The sequence below is a fragment of the Solanum pennellii genome, chromosome 11 (genome assembly GCF_001406875.1).
Source record: "Solanum pennellii chromosome 11, SPENNV200".
Taxonomy (NCBI): Eukaryota; Viridiplantae; Streptophyta; class Magnoliopsida; order Solanales; family Solanaceae; genus Solanum; species Solanum pennellii.
In genome coordinates this window covers 65,783,072-65,807,195 of record NC_028647.1, presented here as the reverse complement: position 1 = coordinate 65,807,195, position 24,124 = coordinate 65,783,072, and the positions used below count along the sequence as shown (strand labels likewise).

Genomic DNA, 24,124 nt, shown 5'->3' with positions numbered 1-24,124 from the left:
CTTAATAATATCCTCTATGTGTGCCGTAATTTTTTGAATAAGCTAACATATTGGAAGCCACAAAGGAGAAAACTGATTAGTCTATGGAACTTTTAAGGTCTTAATACTAAATCAGGAAAAACAGTATTCTCAGAATGGTTTCTTTTTGTAGAAGTTAAAACAATCAAATATTGGCATATCTGTGCATCCGGCTGATGCAGGACGAGAAGGGAGGTGGGATTGGGAGAGAATTAGAGAAGTATGACAATGAGAGAAGAAAAAGATAGGAACACATAGGTATCACCAAAAACTATTCGTTAAGTCATTCTCTTTTTGAGTTAATGAAACAAGATAATTAAATAAAGCCTTATTCGGGTAGGCCTAAACTAGTAAAAACTCTTAAGACTATTAGAACTCCATACCTTTGGAAAATATAAATACTTCAAACTAATAGATAAAATGTTATCTCAAGCTAAAAGATAATATATCTAACTACCAGATGGAGAAATAGTGTAGGAGCTGGTCCATTTGGCACTTGTTATGACCATATGGAGAGAGAAAACCTGTTGTTTAAAGAGTCAAAGCAGTTCTTAGATCATCTGTATTCTTTTAACCTTTTGGAGCACCTAATATATGTCGATAGATAATTGGTTGCTCTTTGCAGTGGATCATATTTCGCATGGATGTTGTACTATTTTGAATATGCTGTATACATTGTGATAACTATTTTAAAAATATTTACTTCATAAATAGGATTGAGAATAACGGGGTAAATACATTGGTGATTTGACAATTTTAGACCCATATGTCATACCAAGCCACTGACAGCAATACAAGTGTTCGAGAAAAGCAGGTCATGTAGAGTGAGAGGTTTCAGATGCTTGAGATGGATATGTATGTGATTATCATTGTATGCGAGCATAAAATGGATCACCAGTTAAATGGAAAATATTGTTAAGTGTTAGCTACATAGGTTTTATTTATGTGAAGTCTGCATCTCATATTTTATCCAAGATTTTTTTATCGCGAGCACATGTTGTGTATATTGGAGAAGTCCTCGTAAACTTGTCAACTTTAAGTTAAAGTGGTTTTCTAGTACATAACTAACAAAAGGGACAGATTCGAAATCTAAGAAGTTATCTACTTCTATTTCAATTACCTACAGTTATTGTGGTAGCTTGTAAATCCTTGCTGCATATTAAAGTGAACTTTCTAGGGGTGGTGAAACTCTAAAATCCAATGAAATCCAAACTTCAGCACCGGTAGGAGATAATAAATAGAATAGTTGGTTACTTTGATCCCTCAAATAATCATAGTATATCCATTCATTTCCTGCTCTTTTTTCTTGTCATTCTTGTGAATGTTCTTTAAAGTTTGATGTGCTTTGTACCTTCCAAAATAACTGATCCTTATTTCCCGGTGTTTTATCTTCCGCTTCCTTTATGCCAGTGTTGAACATGTTGAGCTGAATTATCAACCAGACCCTATGATGATTAAATGAATTTTCTGGTTCTGCAAATTTATATTTGAGGCACTGCTGGATTCTGATGGAAGGATAATAGCCGAGGTAAAGAATTTAATACAAGGAGAATAAACTCTTTCTGTGATATGATACGTTGGTGCAGCTACTTGGTTTATGATGTTCCCTTTGCATATCGTGCATCAAATTTCTTCTTTTAGTTACCATTCTGGTTACTGTTCATCAATATTTTAGTTTCAGCTTTAATGGATTTCATCCCCTTTTCTCCCCATTTTCCTTTGCGCTTATTGTTTTCCTTCTATTTTAAATGGGACACCCACCCTCTTGGACTTGGAGGAGCAATAATTGGAACAATAATTAAGGTCATCCTTTCTTGATTTAGCCATCTTACTTTTTTTGCCTTTGGGATCGATTTTGCAGGTAAGCAACTTGCAATGTTTCTTTGTGCGGCGTGATTAGCAGATCCTATCATTGACCATTCAACATAAGGTGAATTTAAAAGAAGTCCTTGAAGGAGACAAAAGTCTTACCAACACCTGATAGATTGGTTTCAGCAAATCTTATAATGTTGAAAGTTACTTGGCCTTGTTGGTTTGACATGTTTACTGTGTACATTATTTATTTTCATAGTTACTGAAAGGTGAAAAGTGTCGTTAGACTCCCTGCCTCCAACGTGTGGTAACGTGTCATTATCTTAGCTCCATAGTTGCAAATGTAGACTTTGTTGGTAAATTTTACGATTCATTTATTTGAAGAAAGTCTTAGGCATATTGATACATACCTGAGCAATTTCCAGCAGGGAATTGCAGAATGCTAAAACTTGTTTTTTTTTTTTTAGAACATTTGTTAAGAGTAGTAGTAGTGGAGTGTGTCTGCTGTGATATATCAGGTTAAAATATATGTACATGTATACAGAAAAGATATATTCTAATATTAATGTGATGGTGCTTCTGGTTCTAATTTCCTTGTTTATGTGTATACATTGTTCAACCAGATTCCTAGCCCAGGTTTTTGCTATCATTATCGCCTTGTGATAACAGAAAGCTAATATTTTAAAAGAACTTCGGTAAAAAATAAGTCGAGATTACGTATCATTAAAAATTCATACGGAATTAGGTAAATTTGATTTTTTTTCTGCATTGTGGCTTGGTTGAACTAGGAAATGTGTGTGTTTGTCTTTAGAGACCACACAATTAATAAGATGGTAATGGATATTCATGAAACGGCGAGAACAATTGTCACTAATGCTTCTTTTTAGTAGCAATGACTATTTATTAGCGGTGATTACAGTTGTTGCTAATTAATAGTTTTAGTGGCGACAATGGTATGTTTTAGCGGCAATTATAATAGTCGCTAAAGGATGATTATCGTAAAAACTATTATATGCTTGTTGTCGCTAAAACTTGGTTTTAGTGGCGATCAAATTTGCCGCTAAGGATTGGTTTTCGTGGTGACTCTGTTAAACTTCTAGTGGCGAGAAAAGGTTGTCACTAAAACATTATTTTAGTCGCCTCTAAAAGCAAATTTTAGCGACGACTTTAGTCGCCACTAAATGTACTTTAGCGACGACCTTTATTCGCTTTCGCGACGTCTTTAGTCGCCACTGAAAAAGATTTTAGCGACGATCTTCATACTCTTAAGCGATGACTTAGTTGCCACTCTAAAGATTAGCGATGACCTTTATTCCCTTTCGCGAAGTCTTTAGTCGCCACTGAAAACACTTTTAGCGACGACTTTTACCCTTTAGCGACGACTTTAGTCGCCACTGAAGGTGACTTTTAGCGACGACCTTCATACTCTTTAGCGACGACTTGGTCGACACTGAAAGTGACTTTTAGCGACGACCTTCATACCTTTTAGCGACGACATTTGTCGCCACTGAAAGTGACTTTTAGCGACGACCTTCATACCTTTTAGCGACGACTTTTAGTCGCCACTGAAAGTGACTTTTAGCGACGACCTTCATACCCTTTAGCGACGACATTTGTCGCCACTGAAAGTGACTTTTAGCGACGACCTTCATACCTTTTGCGACGACATTTGTCGCCACTGACTTTTAGCGAAATGATATAATTTATTTGTATGGTTAGTCACCAGTGGCACAACCTACGGGCTAAGTAGCGCCTCAAGGGTCTACATCCATCCCTGAATGTCGTCGGGTACTGTTAACTTCCCCGCCATTCTTGTAACTGTCACCTGTAATCCGCGCAGGTTTTTGTGACGCATTAGTCGCCACTGAAAGTTACTTTTAGCGACGACCTTCATATCTTTTAGCGACCACATTAGTCGCCATTGAAAGTGACTTTTAGCGACGACCTTCATACCTTTTAGCGACGAGTTTAGTCGCCACTGAAAGTGACTTTTAGCGGCGACCTTCATACCCTTTAGCGACGACATTTGTCGCCACTGAAAGTGACTTTTAGCGACGACCTTCATACCTTTTTGCGACGACATTCGCTACTTACCTTCATACCTTTTAGCGACGACTTTTAGTCGCCACTGAAAGAGAATTTTAGCGACGACATTCATACCTTTTAGCGACGGTTTTATTTGCCATGAAAAGCAACTGTAATCCTTTCTGCGGCAGATAAAAGTTGTTCTAAAGCCTAGTTTTTGTGGCGATAAAAGATTCCACTAATAACTTGTTGGGCAATTAGATGTCAATTTACATGTATTTTGATTGATCTTTATGTTTTAAATTTCGAGATTCTAACAAGACTATCTTTGATAATAGTGTTTTATTCATTTTTTGGGGGTTGGTTTGGTTGTATATCGAAATTACTGCCATCTTTATACAACTAGATGATCTTGATTTGAAGTATATTATATTTCTGCTGCCCTTCCCTCTCCTTATAGATAAATCATCAGACAAACTGAAGATCCAAATTTACAACAGAAACTGAACTACATAATTGTTTGTTTGTAAAAATGGTGGGGGCATGCATTTTCATATATACATTGTGTGTATAGGAGCATGTAACAAACCTAGATTGACATTGTACAATCTCTCCTTCTCACTCTGTATAATCAAAGATAGCTAATTGTAACTGAGAATCGACTGTGTATTGTTTAACAAATGACCTTCTCCACCAAACTTCGAAAGCTCTCTGAATATTGGGACAGTCATCTCCTTTGTTAAGGAATCGATCGAACCAGTTAAGCAGAATGGTTTGTTGTTGAGCCAAGGGTAGTGTTAGAATAGTCTGACCAAGTCCCTCTTCAACCAGCTTCTTGTCAATAGATCTACCAGCCCTCTTCATCCAACCAAAATCGTCATATAGACTTTCCAGCCATGTCGATAACAAACAGTATCTAACATCTTTTGGCACTAACAAATTTCCCCTACCAATTGCAATGCAAAGTTGTGCAGTGATCTTGCTGATTTCATGTCGATACATGGTGGGAATCTTGGAGTGAAGAATGGAAAGTTCTTTTTGTTCTGCCCATAGTTTCACAAACTCATCCCCCATTTTCCTGTCGATTAGGATATCAACTAGCCACTGCAGATTGTCTGCTTCACGAGCAATCTCACCCATTAGAACCCCTCGGTCCTGCTGCCTGTTGTCATCCACGGATGTAGCTTCAGACAAGCTAAGTATTAGCGAAGTGAGGCATCTATGACAAAAATGATAGAGAGTATCCCTTGAGATATCAAGATTACTTTCATGACTGCTACTATTGCTAGTGTTTTCTCTTAGCAAACGAGATATCACTTTTTTCATCTCTTTACGGGCTTTATCATCCTTGGCATGTAAAACACCAGTAAGTAGTCTCTGAAGAATGTCATCGGATCTTGAAGATGTTGATGGTTCAGCAACCAGTCTCTGAAGTATATCAGCAGCTGAATCAGGAAGCTGAAGTTGACTGAGATGAGATACGACTTTTTCCTCTTCTTGTTGGGACCAAGGAACAGCCTCCAGATACTCCAAACAAGCCAATACTCCATCATCAAACATAATTGCCGAAGATATCTGTGATGAAAAAGAAATATTAATACAGAACATAAAATCATAAACGGAAACTCAAAGTCCCAAGTCATCAGTGTAGTTAAAACTTTGCGATACCGGAAAATTCAAGCTTGGTACACTACCCGTTCTGCTAGTTGCCAATAAATCTATAGCCTTAGAGTTTCTTTTACAATATCTAGCTCTCGATTGACTTCTCATTTACTGAAGGAGCACCCAAGTAGAGGGAAGATGATGATTTCCGTAAGATGTCCTCCTCTCCATAAGAACTAAAGTTTCGCTTTTATCATGTAAAGTGGTGGATCTCAGGCCTAACCTACGTCTAAAGCTAGCTTACGAGGGGAAGCCGAAAACCATATAAAGAGACCACAACCCATTCTCTCAACTAATGTGGGACTCAACACTCCCTGGCGCGCCCAGGACAGGACAAATGGAGCATGGATAATATAACACGGAGGTCCAACATTACGAAACACAACAACCGTGATCAATGAGTCTTGGCTCTCTTACCATGTAAAAGACGGATCTTGTGAAAATTAGCCCACGAAGGAAGGATTGTCCATAGGAAATCACAACTCCTTGTCTCAACCAATGTGAGACTTGATACTCCCTCACAAGCCCTATGCTGGACAACTAAAGCATGGACAATATAACTCGGGGATTCAACATTGAGAAACACAACAACATGAATAGAGGAGTCTGGTTCCGATACTATGTGAAGATATATATGAACTTTTTTTTGACAAGTATGTGATGAGGTAGACTTCGAGCCTAACTCAATCCTAGAAAACTAGCTAACGAGGAGAGGATTGCCTAATATAACTTGATTACACATGAATACGAAAATTGAGTAAAAATTGATGACGTTAACAGAAAACACAAGTATACCTTAAGCAATCCCAGGACCTTGTTAACATTTTCACCCATCAATCTCTTCTTCAAATCATCACAATACATAAGCACCAGTGTTTCCACATAAACCTCTACGTCATCACAATCAAGTATCTCCACCGAATGCGACCCATTCCTCTGAAGTTTCTCAGCGAAAAACCTACTCCGTCCGACTAGCACTCTCCGGTGAACATCCATAGAAACCTTAAACCCATCACGCGCCCCTATCGTCAGCCTAACATCACCCACCGCCGGAAACGGAGCATCAGCCAAAACCCTCGAAACTCTCTCTTGCGTTCGGTGTCGCGATTCGAGTGAGTGTTTGGACTCTCGGGTCTGCTCCTCTGACATCATCTCGAAAAGGGTGGGGCTAGAATTACTGGGTCGGGTTGGAATTTGGATAGGGGAAGGTGGGTTGGAGGTACGAGGTGGGGAAGGAGAAGGAGAAGGAGATAGATATGGGTTGGAAATGAAACCTTGTTTGATCATAGTGGAAACTAATTGATTCTTGGATTTGTTGTTGTTAGGGGAAGCCATTAATGGAGTCAAAATTTGAGCTTGATGAAGGTGGAAAGCTCTAAGCTCTAAGCTCAAAGCTATGGCGGAAACAGAGAGGGAGAATTGTGTTGGATCTGAAGTTTTGGTAGTGACAGAGTGTATTGGGAAGTCAGGTGTAAAAGTAGTTAATTTATTTTTGGGATTCAATTAAAAAACTATAATAACTACTATACTATAAGTGGGTATATTGTCTTTAGACTTTAAAACGTTTTGATAGAGTGTATAAAAATAATATTCAATATAGTATATTATAATATTAATATTAGTTATAGTAATATTATTCATGATGAGATTATTTTAGAAAATTAAAAAGGATGTGAAATCTTTTTGAGATAAAATCATGTTTTAAATTATTATATATACTAATGCATGAACTCTATAACACGATCGTTAAAAAGATTGAATATTTGAAGTAACTAATATAAATATTCGACTTTAAAATGTGGATACATAGATGAAGTTGTTCCCTCTTCAATTAGAAAGCTCGAGTTTGAGTTTAAATTCTAAATATGAAAAACTTATTGTTAGGAAGTGTTACCTTCCAAATTAAGTCCTAGGATTTATTGAATTTCAATACAGATATCAAACACATCAATTTCAAAAGAAGTGTCACAAATAATGATGCCTATGGTAATATAAAAAAAGGACTTTCGCTAAAAGTGAGGGGAGTCTTTCCTTCCTATTTCGTCCTTCTTAATTTGTCAAAAATGATACGAGTAAAAAAATAAATCAAATTAGAAAATATTTGATAAGTAAATAGAAATAGCGAAAGTATAATATACCAATACAAAGTTAATAAGCATATGATATGTATCTTTTCAATGTATTCTTATATAAATTTATCACTTATAATTATATACAATAAAATTCAAGCTGTGGACATAGTTGTATAAACCAATCATAGTTTATCACTTATCTTTTACACAACTAAAAACTTTTATGTGGATTTATAATACTTTGTAGTAAAGCACTTTTACAACTCTATAACATTTATGTTAACTTGTGATTCCTTTTCTTTGTTTTAAAAAAATGTCTTTTTTTTTTGTGAATGAATGTGTGAACAGTGGTAGAAAGAAAAAGTAAGAGAATATAAACTTTAATAAAATTGAATTGACATATGTGTAAGTTGCAATAATGCTTCCTCTTCATAAAATTTCTACTATAATTGACAAATGGAAATTATTTTTTTTCTATTTTTATTATAATTTATTTTTAAGAAAAAAATATCACTACTAATAAATAATAATTAAGGAAAAAGACTCAAATATGTCATCGAACTTTGAAAAAACGCTTATTTATGTCATCCGTTAAAAGTTTGGTTTATCTATGTCATTTTCATTTGAGAAAAGGTTTATCCATGCCATTATTTGTTAATTAAAATGACATAGATGAATGAGCCTTTTATTAAAATTCGATGGCATATTTGAACTTTTTCCTTTTTAAATAATGATTTAATTAATGATGTAACGGAATAATAATTAACCACGTGTTGAGAAATCAAAGTGTTTTTTTGTTAACAAATAATTGCGTGGATGAACTTTCTCAAACGAAAATAATGAGCCAAACTTTTAACGAATGACAAGAATGTTCCTTTCCTCAAAGTTCAATGACATATTTGAGCATTTTTCTCAATAATATCATATAATCTTAAATTAAATATATATATTAATATGTTCCCCTTGTTTGAGGTTTGTAGCATAGAAGTACTGTATTTGCCGTCAGATACAAGATATTGTGACATCTAACTATCAGCTACTATTATATTGGTGAACATATTTAAATCTATTAATTATAACACAGATATACTTCAAAAGTGAATCATTCAGTTGCGATGTTCGTTATATATTTGGATATAGTCTCACTCATAGAACAAAAATATATGTTAGTGTACTATAATTTACGTAATCAATTAAAATAAAAGAGTTTTTTCATTTATTTTCACACCCAATATTGAACTCGGATAAAGAAATTAGGATGCAAAAAATAATAAGTTAAATAAAGAAAATGAGGCTTAACAAATTAATTAACTCAACATCTACTGAGGAATTCATGAATTAAGAATTACAAAACAACCAAAACTATGCATATAAAAAGAAAAACACAAACCATCAAAGGAAAAAAAACAAATGAAAAACCACCATTTTATTTTTTACAAAATCATCAAGTAATTAACTGTTGCAGGGAGGTTCTGAAGATCACTTTTCTTCACTCATGCACTTGATTTGATTGGGATAGAAATATTTCATCTCTGCAACAAACTAAATAATAATAGATTAATTTATATTCTCCAACTATAGAAAAATATAATATGAATGAAGTATTGTTGAGAAAAGAAATGCTAGTACCTTTTAGAAAACATTTGTTTGTAAATCCTCCATCTCAGGATTGATGTCTTGTCCTTCTTTCTCAGCTTCAGTTCCCAAAAAAGGAGCAGAATCTAGTTTGGGAGGGTTCTGAAGAGTTGTTTCACGTGTTATTTTTCGATAGATACTTGACTCAAGTAAAACATATCAAATATCAAGTATGTAAAAGTAAATACAATAGGGAAGAAGTCATTGAAAACAATGGAGAAGTGAACAATAACAACTTTCTATCCTAATCTTCGACCAACAGATCTTCCTAATTAGCAGCGGGTGAGTTCTGGTTAGGGGTGAATTGTCACTTTCATCTTAAGAATGTTTGTCAAACAACAAATAACTTAAATGATGAGAGAAAGACAGATTAACAAGTTAAAGAAAGAGCTCATAACAATACCATGCAACGAATTAATGCCCAATTCACACCACGGAAGAACGGATGCTGCTTGATTTCGTTTGCTCCTTCACGAGATCCTAACCTGTTTTTGGGATCTCTGTGCAACAATCTATACATTAACTGCTTCGCGTGGAGACTAGACTGGAAAAGGAGAGCATAAACAGACAGTTTTAGAAACTGGAGGGGAAAAATGTACTCCCACATTTGAATTCGTTAGATTGAAATATGATACCTGTATGCTTCCTGGGAATTTTAAATCCTTATGTAGTATATTTGAGAATGTCTTCTGCCTTGTCTTTCCCCTGAATGGTGTATAACCATACAACATTTCATACAAAAGAATGCCTGCCAAATGACAATTTATTCGTCAAAAATAGCATAAACAATTGAGGCAAGTATGGTGTAGAAAGGTCTTAGTGAAGATTAAAGGATCAGCCAATATCAATACTCAAGGAGCAAATGAATTCTAAAGATTTACCAAGAGCCCACCAATCCACTGCACTAGTATGCCCTGCTCCAGTTATGATCTCCTGTTAAATAAACAAGCGAAAAGAGATTGTTTAAAGAACAGGATATGCATGAATAACAGCTTGACTTATAATACAACCTTCACAAACATTGACTATAAACATCTACAAGTAGCTCGTTTTCAAAAAAAAAAAAAAGGTCTAACCGGAGCTATGTATTCTTCAGTTCCAACAAAAGAATTTGATGCACGCATAGGTTCAGCCATGAAGATTGGATTATGTTGGCCTTTTTGATGTTTCTTCTTTTCGTTGATTTCTGGAACTAAAAGCTGTCCAAATAACCAAAACAGTGTATTGGCATCCATTAGTAACTAATTATGTTCGTGAAGTCACCTCATGAGGATAAGCAATATTTTGCATACTCGACAAAATTTATGAGTTAAATACCTGTGGCTTGCAAGATGTCAAACAGGAAAGATCAAAATCCGTCAAAGATACATGCCCACCACTCTGAAGCAAGACGTTTTCAGGCTTCAGATCCCTATAAATTATACCTGTGGGCAAAAGACAAGTCAGGCTACATGGAGATAGATTTTTCAACTAAGCGACAAATAGTACTTATACTAAGCATTTGCTTTGATCGATATGCCATCTGCAGCATTGCCACATTTACCAAAGATCACTCACCAAAGGCATAAGTATTCTTATTAAGCATTAATCACTCCATTCACCTAAAGTCAAAGTGAATGGTGTACATAGTTTGAAAGAAAAAACGGAAAGTAAGAAAACATATATATGAACATTGATTCATGAACACGCATTCTCCTCAATTGCTAATAAGGTATATAGGAAATTGTTTGATCATGCAAGTCTAAAAGTTGGTAGAATTGGACTAGTTAGAAAAGAATGAATAAAGACGTTCTGATTATTCAGATCCAATTGTGTATATATTACATGTGGATATAAAGGCTACCTTGACAGTGAAGGTACTCCAAGGCGACTACAACTTCAGCGGCATAGAACCTGCACAAAACAAAAAAAAACTGTATGTCACCAGAAGCAAAATGGCAATATCTCAATAAATGTTTAAGAGGCCGTGAGAATATGATATTGAAGTCTCAGATAACTATGTCGAATGCTTCTTGGATAGGTGCAATTGTAGACTATTTTGTTTTTCGAATTTGGTTATACATATGTTTTACATACCGTGCAGCATCTTCCTTCAACACTTTTGTTTGTTGTCTATCTAGAAGCATGAACAGCTCTCCACCAGGGTAGTAATCCGTTATTAGACAGATATGAGTTTTGGTCTGAACACAGCAAAACTCAACGATTCAAATGTGTACACAATGCCATTATAATTAAGTATATTCATATATACATATTATCAGTTCACTGAATTCATCAAGTATCAAATGCTATGATGCATTTCCTTCTGATAACAATTTTCTCAACATAATTATAATTTCTATCATCAAGTACTATGTATCTAACCTGAAAAGATGCATAAAGTGCGGGAAGAAAAGGGTGGTCCAACATATCTAGGATTTCTCGTTCTGCACAAGCTCTATGCACCTGCAAGAAAGAGAAGTGGATCCTTATTAAAGATGGAATAATGAGAGAGTATAAGTTTGCATGTTAGAATGGGAATGGAGCTTCAAATACACCACAGTCAATATTTGCTTAGTTTCCATCACATTTAAATATGAACAGGTTTAGAAAACTATGAAGTCAGAAGTTAAAACATTCTCTTCACAAGGATGCATAGGGGTGTAATATAAGATGTTTTTACACGACTACATAACTTTGTAAGTCCCATTAAAAAGATGGGGACAACAGCATAATCTCTAATCTCTAAAAAGGATGCAGCAACATATGTGATCTTTAAATTTAACTCTTTACCTTGTTTCGGTTAAGCATTATACTCTTATCCATTGCTTTCATTGCAAAGTGCTGGTCTGTTCCGCAAAGCTCCACTAAATGCACACTGCATGTTCACAAGTTATTCCCAATAAACACTCATTTTGGATGACTGTAGCATCTCATAACTTGGTCCACTCTAAAGTGGAACGGCCATGTTCGTAATAAAATGTACCTGCCAGTGTCGCCCGATCCCAGTGGTTTAATTGGCTTGAAATGTTTCAAGCCTATCGGTTCTCCACTCTCAATGATCTGCAAGTCGCAAACCTCTCAGTGATGGCAAAGGCAGTGAAACGTCAAACTAAAATTATTATCAGGGGAATATAAAAAGGGATTTTCATACAAATAGCCAGCCGGATTCAATAATTACTTGTCCTTACCGGTATATGTAGATCATACATTATTTATACGTGATTATACCTTTTGTATTGCTTTCCAAGATGGGCTGTCCTTCCTGTGAGGCTTTGGCTGAACAACTTTTGAATGATTTCTCCACAAATCCTCTGGTTTCTGCACATCAGTTCAGCAGTTTGTGATCAAGCTCATACAATTCAACATCTACAGATAGTCCTAAACAGTCATGTTCAACATTCTGGACTTACTGAATTGGCATCTGGAAGCTCTCGAACTGCTTCATCAACATTTCCAGCAGTTTCTTTTATCTGATAGGAGACAAATGAAAACCATCGTCAAGATAGGCCTCACCATCCAAAGTGAAGACCATATATGACACATAAAACATGAATTAATTCCATTTGGTATATACACGAATGCTCAAACTAAGGGACCATTCTTGAGTACTTATGTATCTGTCATATCACTACCAGATACAAGCAGTAAGGAATATAAAAAACTTATGTGAAATAAAGGCAACTCAAGATAATTAGAGTAGGATTAGACCAGCTTTGCACTCTCTGTTGCTTTGTCTTCAGGGATACTGTTTTGAAGTGGCTCTACATGCTGACTTCCATCTAGTTGCACTCCGATGAAGTACTGTACCTCTCCCTGATTATAAACAAAAGAGCCATTGAATAAGGATTTTAAGAAAGTTTTTGTAGAACAAAACTTCAGAGTCGCGGCACTTTTATCTTAACATCAAGAACAAACTTAGTAATATACATACCTTCTGATCACGCATAGGCTGAAGGTGGAACAAGTTCCAGAACTTTTTGCCTGAATTTTTATAGGATACATCAGTTGCTTGCTTCAACAATAAAATACTTTTGTATTTTTAACCAAAAGATCCAAAATTCTCAATATTTTTGGGGATAACTGATGAGTAAACACAATAAGTTTGCTACATCTTTTCAAGTAGAACCAAATCACACTCTTGAAGTTTGAAAGCATATATACCAGTCTTAGTGTAGTTAATAAGCTGAACAGTGACATCAGTTTGATTATCAATTGCCTGTCTGATTTTCTTCACAGTAGCTGGATCAGTTTCAGGACCTTGAAGAAACCTATAACAATAGCAAAACCAAATAGCAACAATATAATGAGTTAGTCATTTTGGCTCTCTTCCTTTGGTTTATGTACCTCTAGCTAGTGTGCCATGACTCCATGATCGATACTCCTTCGTCTCAATTATATGACATTGTTTAACTTGTCACAAACTTTAAGAAAAATAGAATTTTCTTGAAATTTGTGGTCTAAAACATAGGTTAGACATTTGCGTAACTAATAATCATTTCACTAAGAATAAAAGAAAAATTTTATAATTAAATTGAAAATATGACCTTTCTAAATTGAGACAGAATAAATAATTGTTTCATGCTTCAGTATCACTGCATCACCGACCAGAATCAAAGTTGAAGAGTCTTGAGATTGCGTGTTGTCTCATCATTTAAAAGGGAATGACACTATATTTTCTAGACACTTATTAACACTCCACTAGTAAAAATATGTGAACTAGTATTATGAAGTATAATTTTTTCGGAAATTTTTCTTTGAAAAAATTTATTATAACAAAGTAAGTGCATTTGGGATCTCAACTCATATTCAATCATCAACTCGACTTCAATTATTTTATTTAATAACATATGGGAAAGTTTCAAGAATATAGTGTGTGTATATATATATATATCAGTATACCTGCAGTTTCTTCCCAAGATTTCTTCACGGCTGTACTCTGTCAGCTCCAAGAAACTATCCGATGCAAAAATCTGATTTATCAAACACAAAAAACCATAACGTTACACAAAAATAACTTAATTTGATTTTAATTTTTGAATAAAAAGGTGATAAAGTATGTCTTACAATAGGATTATCAGGCAGTCTTGGATCAGTAATGACAAAGTTCTTCTCGATACGTTCAAGAGTCGTTGCTAAATCAATACCTTTTCTCATTTCCTTCTTCCTCACTTTGTCATCAACACTAACTGGTCGTCCATCGTTGTCACTCTCATCATCATCGTCATCGTCATTATCCATTGTCATCCTTGCCTCAAAATCATCATCATCAGTAGTCATTGTAGTACTAGAACGTTTTTTCTTCATAATCCTGTACATACGTAATTACACCATATAAGGTAATGTGCATTGCATGCATGTTTAATGTCACATATATATATATAATTCAAAAGTACATACGATTGCAATAGCATATTTGGAGAGTCTGAATAACATACTGTACCGAGAAAAGAGAAGTTATAAGTAATAATTACCCCATAAAAGATAGACGAGCAGATTTTTTAGGTTTCTTTTCGGGGACTTCGTTAATTTTCTCCATCTTCATGGTGGTGGTTCTAGTACCAGCATGTGAATGTCTTCTTGCTGGTGCTTTGTTCACTAAATTTAGCTTATGAGTATCCTGTTTATCTTGTTCAACTTGATCTCCTTCTGACTTTCTCATGAAAGTTGGTCTATTATTTGTTGATTCACTAAGTGCTCTTGCCCTTCTTGGATTTTTTATTTCTTCCAATAACTCATTCACTGAATTACTTGCCATCTCCTTCTGACGCACTGTCAACATAGCCGAGTCACAAGTTTTATTAACGATATGCATGAAAAAAAATTTATATATTCAAAAACTACGTAAAAAAAAAAAAAGTACCGTCATAGCGTATCAACGATTCAGGAAGGCCGTTGGGTCGGACAGTTTTTTCCTTGGAGCCTTCTGTGTGCTTGCTTACCTCAACTTGCATTCTGCCAAAAATTTATTTTTAATTTCATTACATTATTAATTCGTATGTATTTAATTAATTAGTATAATATACCAACATGGATTACTTGTTGGATATGTTTATGTATAAATTTTGAATATTTTGTAAAGCCTATAATCTCAAAGAATTTTCTAATCAGCAATTTAATAAGTAAAATGTATTTAATGAATAATTTAAACCTCAAAACCCAAAAGTTAATTTTTTTAAAAAAAAAATAAACCTCGAGTTTTATTAGTTTAATTTGATTTATAAATTAAAAAACTCAATACAAATAATTTAGAACAATTTTCACGTATAGCAAACATAAAATCATATTTGAAATAAGGAGGAAAGCATGCAAGAACAAGGAGGAGACGAGCGAGATTTGTCTGTATCCCAATACATGTGAATCACATTATATACATATAGCTGATTTGACTCGCGTGTAACTAGGATACCAGAGTGATGAGCGAGATATGAGAGTAGCGAGCAAGAAGGGAAGGAGGCAAGCGAGATTTGTTTATGTATTCTAGATGCATGTAAATTTAATTGGATACAGTGTATCTCACAACAAATTACACCTAATTTTGACCCTATATATTTTGATATATATATATATATATATATATATATATATATATTTGAGCATACCAAAATTTGCTAAAATTCGTAATATTATAAACTAGTATATATTTAAATAATTAGTTCTAAAACTATTTGAAATTTCTGCAATTATCCAACTATATAATCAAACTATACTATAGGCCCACCTACCATCATGACCAAATTGAGGGAGAATTGAATAAGGGAAAAAAGGTCTGATATACCCCTCAATTTTGTCATTTGGAGTTGATATACCCCTCGTTATAAAAGTGGCTCATATATGCCCTTACCGTTATACAAACGGCTCACATATACCCCTGCCGTTACAAAGTGGCTCACATATACCCTTCATTTAACGAAAGTTAAAAAATGAGTTTTAAATTTATATTTATTACTTGTAATTTTTTTTTAAAAATTATTTAGGGGTATATATGATTCTTCTATCAAAGTTCACGGTATATTTTAATTTTTTCATACATAAATTATTTTTTGACTTCTTTTATTATAATTATTTGAGTTTCTTATTCTTATTTTGTTTTTTTCTTTCATTCCTTAGTTTAAAGAAAAAAAATTTAAATAATATTTTTTGTGTATTGTAATTTAATTTCGTGAAGAAAAAATTTGGTCATCTACAATAAGTTCTACAAGAATATTAGTGAAACATAAACAAATTTGATTATCAAAATAATAATTATAAATTAGTCATTGAAACAAAAAAAAGTCAAAAAAAATATGTTTTACGAGAATTAAATTTACTCATATGGATTATATTTTCTTAGAAAAAAATAATAAAAATTTATATTAAAATTATTATTTTTTTCATTTTCGTTAGAGGAAAAGGGTATATGTGAGTCATTTGTTAACAAGTAGGGGTATATATGAGCCACTTTCATAACAAGGGGTATATCAGCTCTAAATGACAAAGTTGAGGAGTATATCAGACCCTTTTCCCTTGAATCAATCAAGTTCTTTTTTTGTTGTTTGATTTTTATTTTTTTTTGGAGGGGGGGGGGTTGATAGGGTGCATGAGAAAGACTCCAAAAGTTGTAAAAAGGATGAAATAGTAAACACTTCATGCAAAAAGTTGATGGGCTCCCTATTATGATACTCTCTCCATTCCATATGAATTAAATTTTTCAGGTGTTTTATATTTTTTTAAGAAAAGTAAATTAAGACATATATTAAACATAATTTTTTATTTTTATTTTTATTAATTATTTTCAAATTTATTGTAATCATCATAATAAAAATTCAAATGAAAGGAAAAATCGGAAGATATTTTAAAAATAATATTAAAAATTAAACAATTAAATTTTGAAACAATAAAAATGAAAAATTGAAAGAATATTTAAAAAATAATCTTGAAAATTAAATAATTATGTTTTGAAACAATAAAAAATGTCTCAAAAATTCAATTAACATAAAATGAAAAATATATATAAGAGAAAATGGTCCAAAACAAGGCATTCCTGTATTAAGGCCCACTATCTTCCCATCTTAATCATGTATTCAATCTTTCCATAGATAAGATGAGGACAACATCCAGCTGGTTACAAAAGAAAAACAAGTATCATTGAAAAGATAAGGGAACAAACCCCTATTCAATCCACGATATTTCGTTTTGATTTATTTGTTTTATTTTTATTTTGATATACTTAAAAAAAATACATGATTTAATGATATTTTTACATATTTTACCTTTTGAAGTTTAATATCGTAAATTTTAAAAATCTTTTTTATTTTATTAAACTTTATTTTAAATAAAAAATATTTAGATAAATAAATTAAAAAGAAAGAAGTAATACCTTTCAACATTTAAACTTTGGACCATTAAAATTTATTAAGAAAAAAAATCTTGGACCATTATTCATGTATGTCATTATCCAAATTATTATGTGTTTTTCATCTTAGTACTGTCTAAATTGGTAGAAACGGGGTATTTATACCTTTAAATTAACAGAATAATAGGTAGTTAAATAATTGGTTATTTCTCGTATTCAATTCGAATTCTATTTATGTAAAAAGTATTTGACATAATTAGTCCACTTGACGAACAATTAGGGTATACTTCATAGGAAATATGTAACAGATCGTCACAATAATTTAAACGCATAATTAAATTTTTTTTCAAAATTTACTTACCCAATGAATTTGAGAACTTTACCAGCATCATCTTTGATAGGTGCAATAGTGAGAAGATTCCAAAAAGGGGTCCCATCCTTCTTATAATTTAGTAGTCTTCCACAGTAAGTTGAACCCGATTGCAATGCTTCTCGGATCTTAGCCACATCCTCAGGATCCGTACCCGAACCCTGCATGAACCGACTAAACTCGATCCAAAAATAAAACGAATATCAAAGAAAAGTAAGATAAATAAATAAATCACGAAAATAGTTTATGGTTATTACCAGTTCCTTCCTATAACCTCCTTTGATGTATAACCCGTCATCTTGAAAAATCCAGCACTTGCATACAGAATCGGGTAATCGGGTTTGGTTGCATCCGACACCACAAATGTTTGTTGAAATGTTGATAAGGCATCTCTTAAATCCTCTGAAACTCTTGGAATTCCCCTCTCTTTGCCTGTATTTTTGCGTTAAAATAATTTATCAATCGTAGTTACTTTAAATCAATAAATGTATAACGATATTAGATTGTTGATACATATTTTAATTCACAACTTATCGAATCGTGTGATTTAATGTAAATATTGAGTGCGAAAAAGTTTTGGGAAAATTTGAATTTGAATTGTATGTTAAAATTCGTATATAAATGCTTACCAGCTCCATCATCAGAAAATTCGCCGGAACTCCGACCAGAGTTGCCGGAATCTCTTCGAGAAGTTTCGGTTTTACCACTCGTATCATCTCCAGAAGTTCTAACTTTAACTCCTTGCAATTTCCCAGTCTCATCATCAGTTTTCAACACAAGTCCCCACTCGGCTGCTCTCTGAGCAGCAGCACCAACTTCATCCACTGCCGCCTTCGAATTAGCCTTCTCACCACCGGTAATTGATTTTTGAGTAATCGGAGAAGCCAATTTCGTTGAAGCCGGAGCAATTGCCATCCATGAAGTAGCGATTTGTTCATTTTCGTTACTCGATTTGGAAATTGTGATTTGCTCTGGTTTTTCCTCTGTTTCAGGGATAGTACTACTGGTAATGGGATCACCGGCGGTCCAATTTTTCCATGAAGGTTGTGATCGGAAAACAGGTTTTGTTGATCGGGAAGAGTAAGTTGAAGGATTGAAAACTTCTAGAGAACCTCTTGGATCTCTTGGCAATGGCGGTATAAGAGGAGATTGCTTGTTTTCTTCTTCCATTATTTCTGCGTACACAAACAGTTCTCATGTCTGTATCAAAGCATATATATATGTCTCTGCTCACTCTCTGTTTTATCTCCAGTTACGCAAATCATTTCATTTTTACTTTTACACGACGATATTTGATTGGACGAAACATTCAGTATGAAATATAAATATACATATTGCGGAAGTTTATACTAAATGTATGCAAGAGGATTACAAAGTGGAAAATCGAAATCTTCTAAAACAAAATGAAAATTCAAATAGTTATCGTATCGGTAGATTAAACTCTCTTAATTCTTTGTTTGGATGGTTGTTACTCGATGTATTGTTAATTTAAATACGATATTTGTTTTAATTGTTACTTAATATAATTATAAATCATCATTGACCCTACTTTTTTTAGAGCATATTGTGTATCCTACTTTTCTCGTAAATATATCATTCAAATTATGAATGTTTGACATTACATAACGACAAAAAACGATACAATATATATAAATATTATGTGCATTAGAAAATACCGTATAATATATTATGAAATAATATGTAACAATTATCCAAACAAAATGTTATATAAATTGAATCTTAAATTTAATTTCGAAATATCTCAAACCTTCTCTTGCATAAGAAAGCGATCCCTCAGCACATTTAGTTTAAACCATGTCATCATGACATAGTTTTAGCTTTAAGAATATGTTATAAGCGTAATAGTAAATTTTATATATAAAAATGATTTTTGTGTTATAGGGTAAAGTTGAAGAAAGGATGTAAGTATATTTTTAATCATATAAAAGTTAAATAACTTAAAATTTTGTAGTACAAAAGTGTCATGATAGTTATGTTTTCTAAATGCATGTACACTCTTTTATATAACATCATAGTATTTGGGTGTATATAGAAAAATATAATTTTGGCATACAAGCTAAACATATTAAAAACAAAATTTAATTTATAATCTTAAAATATATTATATCAATAGTATTGATTTTTTAAAATAGAAGATAAATAGAAACAATTTATAAATGGACAGATTACGAGTCATTGTGGCTTAGCTAGATATTAATATTAGTTGAATGGCCTGTGACAGAAAATGACTGAAAATAGCAAGACTTAGTAGCTTGAAAATGATATTTTGTTACTGTTAGTTTGTATGACAATAACAACACTTGAGAAAAGACTATACAAGGATAAGCTTTACGTGATATAAGACGATTCATCGATAATGAGGGGAAAGTACTCTTTTCTTTTTAATCATAAATTTTCATATCGAGCGCTGAATATAAAATGATCACTTTAATTAGAAAGCACTTTACACTTTCTATGAAATTTAAATTTAATCAGATCTCAATACAAGTACCACAGACTAGGTTAATTGAGACAAGAGTTAAGGGTAAAGTAGGAATGAAAATGCTAACTTTTTTTGAAAATATGTGTCCATCAAAAGAACCTTTTGTGGAAAAACACTTGAAAACCTCAAATTTAGAAGGGTAATTTTGTCAAAGAAGGGCATATTAGGTTATATACTAAAAGTTGCTTGAAAATATTATACGTAGTTCACTATTTAAGCATTATAGCCTACATTTATTGTCTTGACAATGACGTTAGGACGAATATTATCACGATTCGGTTGGTACGAGGGATAAATAATAATTAATTTTAGAATTAATTTATTGATGAGTTTATTTTATGTTTTGTTGGAATAAAATTGTGAGATATTTATTTCTTAATAAGTTATTCTAAAATTATAATGTTATTTTTATCTCAAATTGAAGACGAAATAACAACACCTAAATAACAAAATTCGAAATAATTAACAGCAGAATAACTTATTCTCTAGTCAAAGATGTCCTAATTAGTGAAGTATTAATTGCTTGATAAAAACTCTTATTTATCGTGTAGAAGATAAACGTAATATCTTTTATTGATATAACTTACTTATTAGGTTATTATAAAAGAGTCGATAAAGATAAAAATTAAAAAAGTCATTTTCTTGACGGTATATCTCTTTTAGTATTATATATAATTAAAATTTTGAGTTGACTCGTATCCAGGGTCATTCTAAACCTGTAAAGATATGGTACATGAATTTAACTCAATTTATCATTCCTCTACCATCATGAGACTTCTTAATATTATCCCGAATCCCCTGGCTTTAACTGATGCGTAAACGCTTATATAAATGGAAGTCCAACACTGTTGAACAACAATTGGGACGAGTGTGTCTCTGATATCATGCAAAGATACGACACCCGAGTCTAACTCAATCTCAAAAATTAGCTCATGAGGGAAGATTTATTCAAGTTCATACAAAGAGACCAATTTCTCATCCATCTACTAGTGTGCGACTTCTTAACAAAACTCAAGAACAGATTTACGTGAGGGACATAACAATACAACTCGAGTATGTTAAGCTTTGATGGGAGGGGGGAGTAAAACAAAGTGCGCAATGCAATTTTTCAGAATACAACAATGTATTCACTGTAATTTCATAAATAAGCTTTGAAAAGAGTGGTGTGTATGAATCTTATTAGCCAATCAAACTTTCATTCAATAAGGTAGGCTCATAATTAATATACAATATATATACCTGAAGAGAAGTAGGATAGTGATGCTTTTGCCTTTGAATGGAGGAGTAGTTAAAGTAATAATTAAGCAGATATCCTGCAAACTTTACACAAAGTTGATCTATTTATATACTCCACAAATAAAGAAGTCTCTTAAGGATTTAAATATTGAGATTGGACAAAAAGTTATGTATGTATACAACTTTCTTACTGGCACAAAAGGTTAAGAAGAGGGTAATTAAATAGAAAAGTAAGAAATGATTGTCATTGAAGAATTATCTTATCCCATGCCTATACAACTAGATTTTCACATGGCATAAACACTTATCCCTATGCCTTTCATTTCAATGATCAACATAATACAAAAACATTTGGAATCAAAAATGAAAAAAAATAAATAAATATATATATATATATATATAAAAGAAAGAATGTTGGAGATTAATTTACTAAAATTGTTGTTTCTTGATTTGATATATTGTATCACTCTCTCACTTGCATTAATGAGTTGTGGGCTTAGATATTTTTTGAAGATTGGATTCGAAATGTACTTAGTAGTGACAAAAGATTTCTAGTGTATGTGTTTAGAAAAATAATAAGGAAATACAATTGAACAGAAGATGATTTTGATGCGCGTAAAATCATTTTTCTTAAAGAGATATTATATCTATATATATTAGGGGTAATACAAGCAATTTCCTTCATAATACAACGACAAAGCCCTCGTATATATTTGTAGATTTTTCTCTTAGGCTACTTCTAAAAAATTCATATTTGTATAATTTAAGAGATAACTATGTTCTTTTATGAATAAATGACTAAATTTCATTTATAGTGATATTCTTTCGTGAACAAATGTATCTATCCAATTTAAGACAATTTATATATTACAAAATATCCAACAATATGTTTGGTGTGAAGGAAAAAAAAATCTAGTTTTTTCATGTCAAGTTAGTTAAAATATTTTCTTAAAATGATTTTTCTAGTGGGATAGTAAATAAAAAACAATTTCATTAGTGGTATTTCAAACTCATTGTCTTCTTTCCGCCCTCGACCCATTCATCGCCAACAATTCCCACTCCGCCCTTATGGTAAATTATTATTTTATTTGAATTTGCTTCACTTAAACTCGATCGTTTCCATCCTATTAAATGTGAATTCATTTATCGTCAATTTAATTAAAATCTGAAATATTTCAACGAAGAATCTTGAATATTAATATAAGAATATCATATAGTAGGGGGGGGGGGGCATGTGTAGCCTTTCTTGTTGTCTATAGTTTTTGGACTTGGGAGGCCCCTCTAGTAAAGCTTATAGGGCTACTCACCATATCTTACTCTCATGTTTTTTTGTCTCACAATTTCGAGAAATAAAAGACTAGACGTTTTATTGTTGTCATATGCTTTTGTTTTAATACGTTATCTGGTTGAAGAACAAGTTATTTGATTTCAAAGTTATAATACAATTAATAAGATGTATTTTTTTAATTATTGAAAGTTATTTAGTTTGTTGACCTAAAAATGGAATATTTTGGATTTGATATAAAGAAATGTTTTTATATAAACAAGATAAATTGGAACAAACTTCTATATTCAATTTTAACCTTGTAATTGTTATAAAATGTTGAGATAAAAGCTATAGCGAAGGACAAATATGTCATTTTATTATTATTATTATTGTTATTATTATTATTATTATAATATCAAAATTGTTATAAAATTTGCTATCATAAGAATTATTAATTCTAAAATAAAAAATTGTATCTATGGAATAAAATAAACCACTTGAATTTATCTCGAGGTTATAATCAACCAACCAAACAACCCTTATGCTATAATTTGTGCATTTTATAATATATCACAATTTTTAATAGCAAAGTTAGATCCGATCGAATTATAATCAAATAGATAAGTTTTTCTACAGCAGAACATTATCCATAATTCCAAAGTGGACCCATAGGAGTATATCTACCTACATCCGCCTGTCAAGATAAAAATGAATTACTAATTATAAAAATAAAGCAGCCCAACTCTTAATTAGAAGCGGAGCTAGGTGAAATTTGTGATTTGGACGAATTCATTAGTTTATGAAAAATTATATTTATATATGTAAAACTTGTCAACTTTGTAAAAAAATTGATTGACACTTAGAAGTGGTAAGAAAAGGTGGTAAAAATGATTTTCATACAAGTGTTGTAGGTTCGAAGCCGAATATCAATAAAAATTTCTCTTTACCTTTTTAAAAAGGGAAAAGGAAAGAGTACCTCTTAGACTATGACCGAAATGTCAGAGATATACCTTAACTGAACTAAGGTTCTATTACAATCCCCCCCCCCACCCCCTCTCCTCCCAAACTCATTTTTTTGTAATTTTGTGTAAATTTTTGACTTACGTGACATCTAAATATCTCTCGCGCACGAGTGTGCCTCCTAAGACAAAAGGTGTACAAAATTTTAAAAAAAATAAGTAATGGGGTAATAGAACCTTAGTTTAGTTAA

General features: G+C 32.5%; 3 protein-coding genes across 4 annotated transcripts in view; 1 reads left to right on the top strand and 2 right to left on the bottom strand.

Annotated features, from left to right (window-relative positions):
• LOC107002906 (DNA-directed RNA polymerase III subunit 1) overlaps positions 1–2,419 on the top strand; it is a 31,202-nt gene extending 28,783 nt beyond the window's left edge. The window contains exons 27-28 of the mRNA XM_015201112.2: positions 1,429–1,546; positions 1,880–2,419. Coding sequence (XP_015056598.1) covers positions 1,429–1,480 — 52 coding nt within the window. The 3' untranslated portion in view covers positions 1,481–1,546; positions 1,880–2,419. The remainder of the gene's footprint in view (positions 1–1,428; positions 1,547–1,879) is intronic.
• Positions 2,420–4,309: 1,890 nt separating this feature from the next.
• Positions 4,310–7,006, bottom strand: LOC107003185 (BTB/POZ domain-containing protein At5g60050). Its single transcript, XM_015201469.2, has 2 exons — positions 6,313–7,006; positions 4,310–5,430 (listed from the first exon to the last, which is right to left on the bottom strand). Exons 1-2 carry the CDS (start codon positions 6,850–6,852, stop codon positions 4,474–4,476), a joined length of 1,497 nt encoding a protein of 498 aa, XP_015056955.1. The 5' UTR covers positions 6,853–7,006; the 3' UTR covers positions 4,310–4,473.
• Positions 7,007–8,884: 1,878 nt separating this feature from the next.
• LOC107004580 (phototropin-1) lies at positions 8,885–19,271 on the bottom strand. Of its 2 annotated transcripts, none has more exons than XM_015202823.1 (24): positions 18,538–19,271; positions 18,166–18,340; positions 17,900–18,082; positions 15,067–15,158; positions 14,678–14,975; positions 14,271–14,514; positions 14,106–14,176; positions 13,368–13,474; positions 13,138–13,187; positions 12,915–13,019; positions 12,617–12,676; positions 12,435–12,524; positions 12,190–12,266; positions 11,997–12,081; positions 11,589–11,669; positions 11,301–11,404; positions 11,068–11,117; positions 10,542–10,648; positions 10,301–10,423; positions 10,106–10,157; positions 9,860–9,972; positions 9,628–9,768; positions 9,219–9,326; positions 8,885–9,131 (listed from the first exon to the last, which is right to left on the bottom strand). In XM_015202823.1, the coding sequence occupies exons 1-23, from the start codon at positions 19,076–19,078 to the stop codon at positions 9,222–9,224; spliced, it is 3,054 nt and encodes a 1,017-aa protein (XP_015058309.1). In that variant the 5' UTR covers positions 19,079–19,271; the 3' UTR covers positions 8,885–9,131; positions 9,219–9,221. The 2 variants fall into 2 exon arrangements, with proteins under 2 accessions (XP_015058309.1, XP_027768680.1); XM_027912879.1 differs by having other exon boundaries at positions 8,885–9,121; positions 18,538–19,144.
• Positions 19,272–24,124: the final 4,853 nt, after the last annotated feature.